The sequence below is a fragment of the Xenopus laevis genome, chromosome 3L (assembly GCF_017654675.1).
Source record: "Xenopus laevis strain J_2021 chromosome 3L, Xenopus_laevis_v10.1, whole genome shotgun sequence".
In the NCBI taxonomy this organism is placed as follows: Eukaryota; Metazoa; Chordata; class Amphibia; order Anura; family Pipidae; genus Xenopus; species Xenopus laevis.
In genome coordinates this window covers 55549680-55558509 of record NC_054375.1, presented here as the reverse complement: position 1 = coordinate 55558509, position 8830 = coordinate 55549680, and the positions used below count along the sequence as shown (strand labels likewise).

The following is an 8830-nucleotide window of genomic DNA, read 5'->3' as shown; positions in this document are numbered from 1 at the left end:
GCTGCCCACAAGGTTGCTTTTTCTTCTTAAATTTCTTTACAAATAGTCATTGTATTTGTATGACTCCGGCTTTAGCTCTATTATGAATAAATCCTCAGCTATGGATATCCCTGAATGCTATAAGACTTCTGAGCCCCTTATACATACAAATGTTAGTAGATATTGCTTCTACTGAGTGTGAATTAGGTCTACCCTTTTCAAAAACTACCCTTCGACAACCATGCTCTGCTTAGCAAGTATCTTCTGTAAGTAATCTTTCTTCAAACAAGCAGCTCCCTGAATGAGATAAAAGTAAGAAAACCAAAACAAAGTAAAATGAAAACAACAAAAAAAGAAAAGAAAAAAAGTGCTTCATCATGCCTTACACGTGTCTGTGATTCTCCTTCTATACAGGTGTGTTCATCACAGTAGTGTGCAAGGCATTGCTTGAAAATGGAGTCTTGGCTGCTACATTATATTAGTGGAACGTGTACAGGACTAGCTGTGTATGCAGTAAGCAAGAGACAGACAAACATTGCTTTCAATAGCAATTACAGATAACTTTATTATTACTGAAACTGTTTAATATATAATTGAATGCTACTTAAAATTATATTCTTGTGTTATGATTTTTTTATTTTGAATTTTTCTGAAGTACATTAGTACAGGTACAGGATCTATTATCTGGAATGCTCGGGACTTGGGGTTTTCTGCATAAGGGATCTTTCTGTAATTTGGATATTGATAGCATAAGTCTGCTTAAAAATCATTGAAACACGAAATAAACCCAATAAAACTGTTTTACCACCAGTATGAATTCATACAGCTATTGTTTTATTATTACATAGCAAAGGGAAATCAGTTTTTAAAGTTAGAATTATTTACTTACAATGGATTTACGAGAGATGATCTTCAGGTTATCATGTTTCTGGATAATGGGGTACCTGTATACCTGTATTATCTTATATAAACCGCTTAATTCCTTAGGAAAATCACTAGACCCCAACAAGTACCATGCAGCTTCAGAGGGTATGCTGTAATGGTACAATGGCATATTATTTTAAAAAATAAATAAGATTCTTTTTGAATTTCGGTTTATGTTGCAGAATATGGATATTTATGCATAATAAATTGCTGCTAGATTTGATAAAACATCCATGCAAATATATGATAAGTAGGGCAGATCATTATTATTTTTTATATACAGTAAGTATTAGAACAGACAATGACTTTACTTCATGTTTGATATTAAACTTAAGATTTGAAGCAGCCATAATGTTTTATATGCTGAAGCATTCTACGTATAGGAGAATCTACTTTGCCTGAAGCAGCTCAAATGGCAATTCACACTTAAAGGTACAAAAATTTGCGCATTAATGCAAGGACAATAAAGCATAAAATCATAATGAAAAAATATGTAAATTATCTCCATTAATGCACAATTTATCAACATTTTCACAGAGAAATTATTTACATTTTTAGCATAACATGCCAAGAAAGCAAGAAATCCATTGCTTTAAAGGTCAGTGTCTGCTTTGTTTTTTTTAACACAGACATGTATATGAGAAAGCCAAATGCTTGAACTGGAATAACTATAGGGAGAGCGAGTAAACTGGTTAGTTAACAATGACATGACAACAAACATATCTTTTTTTTCTTTTTCTACACACCACTGATAAGTATCCTTTATGCTATAATGCCTACCCTACCCTACCCTTAAAGAAACAAGATTTACCAAGGATTGTTCCACAGTAAACATGGGACTGTTTAAAGGTCCCATCCACTTTAATTTGACATTCCTAGGCACTGACGTAACTAGAAGTTACAGGGCCCCACAGCAAAATCTTAAACTTTGGAAATAAGATATTTTTCATAAATATAACAATGCTTATCAGTCACTGCCGCACTGGAGCCTTATATATTTAATTAGGCCCTGTGCCTAGTAGTACGGTCACATTTATAAACAGTGTAATTTCTGCTTCTTTGTGGAACGCTGATTAACTAAAATTACTGGGGGGACCTGAGAGTGATGAGCTGGGAAGTGCTGGAAGAAAGGTTCCAAATGGTAAACTACAGGGTGCAGGGAATTGAAGACAGACCCCTGCTTGTTAAATGGCACTGTTATAATAGAAGGGATCTGATGAAAGATGGGTGCAGGGTTTAATCTCGCTGCAGTGGTTTACACCAAATGCCGGTATTCTGTGAGGACTGCAAATTTGATGATAGAGAGGGACAGTCACTGGCATTTTTGGCATGTTAATGGGTCACATAAACCAGTGGGAAGAGGCAGCCCTAGGCCTCTTAAATTGTTGCACAATAATTGTCTAGGTACACCCCTGAGGGACAATTGTGTCAATTATCTATAACTACACTTGCCACTCAGTACAATCCTGGGTAAAGCCAAATAGATATAGCTATAAATACATTGCAGAAATCACTTGCAAATCCTAAGTCTCAATGTATTTAAAGGGAAACAATATCCCTAAATGTCAAGGGGGTGTATATAAAAAGCCACAGAAAACAGTGCTTATTTAAAACGTTGTTTTATTTAAATGAAAAAACTTTTCTAGTAAGATGTGCCATTGGATAATCCCATATAGAAAAAAATGCCATTTTAAGCACTCAATTCTTTCTGGCTCATTTGAGGCACCGTACTCACACACAAACCAAGGGTACACATACATGCTAGGTTGCATGTGTTAATTCTTTAGTTCTGTAGAGAGCTATTGCATTTGACCCCTGTTTATCTTGCTGTGACAGATTATCAGCTATTGTATATATATCTATGTTTCTTTTTCCCCTATCCAACTTGAATGGCTGCCCCAATGGCACTTTATTTATATAAGTTATAGTGGTATTTCTGAAGCAACTGTGTAACAGTAAATTAAGGTGCATATTTATTATGCTGTGTAAAAAAACTACGGTTGTTGCAAATTGCCATTAGTTTATAAAGGAAATGGGAAATATTCAGGAGGCAACAAGCAAAAATTGTGTTTTATCCCATACATGTTTAAAGACCATAATTGTATTGTGACTAGGTTATATTAATTATATTCAGCACTTTGAGCTGTGTTGTATATGTAAGTTCAGAATCCGTCAGTGTCGCCTGTTGCAGCTTTCTGGTTTTAATCTTGAGTGAATATAGAGATATAGCTCTTGATCAACGTTTTAGCAATTCCAGGGGTAAAGAACAAAAAAAAGTGAGGGGTGTGGGATAAGGTTGGGGGACAGCACTCATTATACAAGGTGCTGCAGGACAACTATGTACAGCTTTAAAATACCAAAAGCACATTAACCCCTCTAAGCACCATACGAATATATATTAACAACTGTGACTGCTAAACCCAGTTTTCCCCCAAAAAGACACTGTATGAAAGAAGGCTGAAGTATAGTATCACTGAGCACTAGCTCAAAATATCTAGAGGTAAATTATAGTTATACCTATTAATGACATATCAATGTATCTATTGCAGCACTATTAGATATTTGATATATATAAGCAAAAATTGCCCTGCTTTTACACAACACTGTGTTTTAAATTGTATATATAGTTCTAAAATTGCCATGGGTATCTTTTATGAGGGTCAGAAGCTGCTCCTTACGTGTATGTATATTTATTTTGTCCCCTTCAAAGGCAGTTTAGCAGCTCCTGCGATGAAATAGCCTACGTGTTTCCAACCATTAAACACAACTGGTGTAAATGGGATTGCTGGGCCACTCCTTGGAAGTTTGAGAAAGTCTGATCTGAAGGCTTATCTGATCCACTGGTTATTTAATAAATTAACTTATATTTACTAGCAGTTAGGGTTGAATTAGAAAACAAAGATTATACTTCGTTCTTGTTTCTTTTCAACCTCATCTACTATGTTTCTATGTAATTGTAAGGTCTTGTGAGCAGGACCCTCTGATTCTATTATTATCTGCACACCTTTTTTGTTTTGTAAGAGACATCTTTGTTATACGTTATTGTAAAGAGTTGCATAACTTGCTGGCACTATATAAATTACTAATGAGGATGATAATAAATTGGGATCCTGTTTATATGGTGTAGGTGAGTGAATTGTGGGTAATAACAGACTATGGAACTGTACTGTGCACAAGCCATGTCCCATATTTCAGGCCATTATTAACATTTTATGGAGCAGAACATATCAGGGAACTTCACTGGGATATAAAACCAGCAGCCCTCAATAAAGCATTTGAAAGACACACAATAAAGAGAGGAACCAATGAAATAAAATATTTTATATATTTTATTTTTCTGAAGGATATGTTGTACACCAAATATCCCATTGGCAGTAAAGCGCATTCAAATGTGTTGTAAGCCAAACAGTCACTTTGTTTAAACCAACACAATTACAAAGTAAAAATAAGGACCACAAAATAATGAGCTGCATGTTTATAACATACAAAATCCATGCCTACTCAGTAGGTAACTACAACATTCCAACTCTTTGAATATATATTTATAAATTTACATTTCAGTTACAAAAATAGACTTTGAGTTTTTGCTTACATTCTACAGAAACGAAGCTGTGCTTCAAGCTGTCAATTTTCCGCTCTGTATCTTTTTTTCTGTGTTTTTTTAAATTTTTTATTTTAAAGGTCTTATACATTCTTTAAAGAAATCCCTTTTACCTTAAGGCTAGATGCAACGCATCAGGTCACGCAGATACACGTGTCGAGACATCAGCAAGGCTTCACAAAAAAGGCACCAAGTTACTGAGACTTGAAAATAAAACAACTGACATGTGAGAGTACCATCTGATGATATTTACAAAAGAAAAAGAATACAAAAAAAGTAGAACTTAAAACGTAACATTACTCTTACGCATGCTCAAATACATAAGTGCTGTTCTTAAGAACTCATGGTAGCATAATCACTAGATACCATTTACAAACAGAGTCCTATTCATTTCAAATAATACCATATGAATATGCAAGGAGAACAAAATTTTCACATCAAGAGTACCAAAATTAAAAAAAAGAAAGAAAACGGAAAAAAAAACTTGCACATGTACAATATACATTATGTATAGAGTAAAAATCCCTTTATGCAAATAAAAGTTGATCTTTGAAAGGATCATGTTGAAATTATTTCAATTAACCATGCAAATAAAGTCTGTTTTTTTTTTTAAAAGGATGTAAAATAAAAATGGCAGTTTCTTAGGCATTCGAAGCTTAGCAGTTTATAATGGCCTTGCTTGGTAAAGTCAATTGGTCATCAATAATACCCATTCTGAGACCATGCTTTGGAAGTCTTCAGATTGCGCCTGTTCATTTGTATTTTTTTCTCCCCCCCATCAGTCTTATTAAAGTCTTAGCAAATCTCAATTGTCCTTGGGGAATATGTTAATGACATATCAGAAAGTGCTGAGGACATAGGCGAACTGAAGGCATTTGTCATTATAGAAGAGGGAAAGCTGGTGATCCCATGGGTCTGGAAGGTGGAGGTAACTGAGGGGTATGTCACTGCTGTGGTGGGAGATGGGAAGGAACTGTGAACTGGAGATGGGTAAGATGAAGAAACGGGTGACGAATAAGAAGTTGGCACTGGAGAGGGGTAAGATGTTGACGCCGATGGAGAGTATGAGGACACAGGAGAAGCAACTGAGACAGGTGTTGCTTTATCTGCTTTTTTGTCCTTTTGCCTCAAGTGAATTTTAGTGTGCCTCTTCCTCTCATCACTTCTGGCAAACTTTCTGCCACAAATGTCGCAGGCAAACGGCTTCTCCCCTGTGTGTGTGCGGATGTGAGTGGTTAAGTGGTCACTTCTGCTAAAATTCCTCATGCATATGCGGCACTGGAAGGGCTTCTGCCCAGTGTGGATCCGGATGTGTCTGGTCAGTTCATCAGATCTAGAGAACCTCCTGTCACAGGACTCAACTGGGCAACCATATGGCCTCTCATGAGGAGGTGTCTTACTGGGGCGGTTTGGGTATTTCCTCATTCTGCTTGGCTTGATGATCTGAGATTGATATGTACTGTTGATAGTCTTGAGGTCCTGGGAAGTGTGGGTTGCATAGGCCTTGATGGTAGACAGGGGTGTGAGAGAAGGCTGTTGGGTTCTGCTCTCCATAGCCTGGAAGGGTTTCTGATCTGCAGATACAAGGCTAACATCTCCCTGTTGCTGTGGAAACAGATAGTCTGGGATCATTGGCACCTGAAAGGTAGTCTTTGAGACAGGGTATGCTGGGGGTGGGTATGGAATGGAAGCATTTTGGAAGGGCTGAGGTGAATGGTCAGGAAAGATCTCAGAGCTGGAATTTGGAAATGTTGGTGCTGCAGAGTATATGGGACTGCTGTCATTTGACTGTACAGAGCAACTCAGAGGGGGGCTCTGTGATGATGATGAAGAGGAGGATGAGGACGGTGAAGATGAAGGTGCAGAAGAGGGGGATATATTGGCCATCCCCACAAGTCCACTGACAAGGCTGAAGAGAGGCTCTGGCCATAGGGTATTACTGCTGTTGGTTGCAGGTTCCAAGGAGAACCGACCAGTATATGTTAGAGATGGCAATCTGGTGGTCTGGTTGGCATAGCTGGATTCTACCAAAGCTTTCTCACTGCTCAGTGACATTTCAGAGAAGGCATCTGCAAGAGAACAAAAGCAGGTTACAGTGTGTAAACAAACAGACCCGCTGCACATTGAATTATTCAGGAAGCTGACATGCATCTGTTTATAGGCAATGCATAAAGACTACACTTGTCAACATCACAGCACTTCTGGGGGGTGATTTTACCAATGAAATGATAAACTACTATAGCAGCAGTATATCAGCTATGCCCTCCAGCTACAGCTCCCAGCATGCACCTGTCATTCAACAACTACTGGAGGGCCCCAGGTTGGACCCCCGATGTCTTAAAAGAATGAACCCTAGTCAAAGGGAGAGTTGATCTTGCAAAGGCAAAATGCAAAGTCCATTGATTATGTTCTATTGATCATGCAAATGTCTGTCACTTATCAACCTCACAGCAATGACATTTCCCAACATAGAAGGCTACATCCCACTGCTATCAATTACGTCTAAATCTGGTTTGCAGCCATTCATTTGTGGTAGAACTACAGCTCCCAGCAAGCCCTTTACTAGCAGGTGGGACAGCCCTGATATTAGACGGTAGCAACGTGCTTACCTGCTGTTAGGTGATCGAATTGCTCAGCTCCCTCCACCGTGGAATTGAAGCCGCTGCCATCAGGGACTGAGGCGCCCAGGAACTGAGGTCCCCCGGCATTGAGCAGCATCATCTCCTCCAGTTTGGGGTAGTTATCCATAGTAGGGGAATGGGGGAAAGAGCTGAACGGATCAGAGATCTGCAGAGGTGACACGAGCATCTCCGTTTTGGCAACTGCCATCAGCTTCTCGGGAATCCCTAGGGAGAATGGTGAGGGGAGACAGGCAAGCTCTCTTCCCTCGGTACAGTGGGCTTTGGGGCACTGTGTATGTTGTGCTGATAATAACCAGTGTTTTGTTGTTGTTGTTGTTGCGATTAGAGCTTTGCTGGCTGCTGCTGGGGTTGTCGCCGGTTCTGCAATCGCTTCCCCCGCACGGCTCCCCCAGTCCTGCCCGCTGGAATCTCTCGCGGCTGCCACTGCTCGCCTCCTATTTAAAGCGTTCGTAGCCTTCAATCTCCTCCCCTTTTGTGACGTACATGGCCATATATGGACTGCAGGAAGCCCAAATTTGGAGGGTAGCTGGAGGATCCGTGACGTCGACTCGGAAGGGGGAAGACTGGAGATGGAACCCCGTGCAAACCCTTCGGAACCAGGGAAGCCCAGACTGGGAACGGTGCCGCTCGCTGGGTGCCACCCGGGGAGTGTATAAGCAGCCATGGATTCTACCGGTCACCCTGGCGGTGTATCCCAAGCACCGGGCATCCCGGCCAAGCGCCGCCTCCCCCGCCACCTTCCGGAAACCCCGGCAGCTTAGGCCATGTAAGGCTATGCCCATGTAAGTCGCTGTTCCGGCGGGGTTCCTTCCTGCTCCTTTTAAGGGCTTTCCGGATCAGCTCCCTCTCCCTTTCTGTTTCACATAGAGGGAAAAAAGTGCTGATGAGGTGCTGGAGCCCAGACAGGAGCAGGGAGGCTGCAGAGAGAGCGCTGCACTAGTGCATGGACTGCCAACCTCTCACACACACAGGTGCGCTCCCAATTGCTACATTGCATAGATAAAAGAATTTATATCACAAAGCTACTATAGATCTAGATCTATCTCACATATCCGTCTCTTATGCTGTGTCTCACCCTGCAGCCTCCTATGGCACTGCCAGTCACAGCTGCACAGTCACAACTGCCGTTTGGGCTTTAAAGTCATATTTTACTACATTTTCAGTACAAGCCAAAAAGCAAATCTGCACCTCCCTAAAAAACGTAGGGATTTGGCCATGTAGGCATTGGGCTGTGAATGCTAAACTAGGCTTGTCATTTGATAAATGTACAATAAAATGCAATTTGTAATCTAAAAATTGGGGGTTGCATTTGCACAGCTACAACATTACAAAGTACACTTCCCTGGGGATTTATTATTATCTAATTTATTATTATCTAATTTGTTCTTACATCATCTAAATGTGACACTTTCATGTTCTTCCATGATTTTGCAATGAGACACTGATGCTTGCACTTCACTAGCAGCAAGTGAAACCCCCTGATAAAGAGTTGCTATTCCCTTCGGCTGTGTCTCAGTATCACAAGTTGTGTGGTGCATGTGAGCAGCTCACAGAATCTGCAGTAGCTCAACAGGACAGGTTTTTGGACAACTGAAATAAGTGGCAAGTAGTGATCGACAAATACATTTGCTAGGCACAAATTCGCTGCCAATTTCAGAGCTTCGCCGCCAGCAAATACACTGCA

The 8830-nt window shown here is 40.1% G+C and overlaps 1 protein-coding gene across 1 annotated transcript; it reads right to left on the bottom strand.

Annotated features, from left to right (window-relative positions):
• Nucleotides 1-4214: 4214 nt before the first annotated feature.
• Nucleotides 4215-7552, bottom strand: egr1.L (early growth response 1 L homeolog; the record flags this gene model as incomplete). The annotated part of the gene is given in 2 exon segments (NM_001090393.1): nt 4215-6573; nt 7114-7552. Coding segments are annotated over 2 exon segments (1494 nt in total). The 3' UTR covers nt 4215-5299.
• Between the last annotated feature and the right edge of the window lie 1278 nt (nt 7553-8830).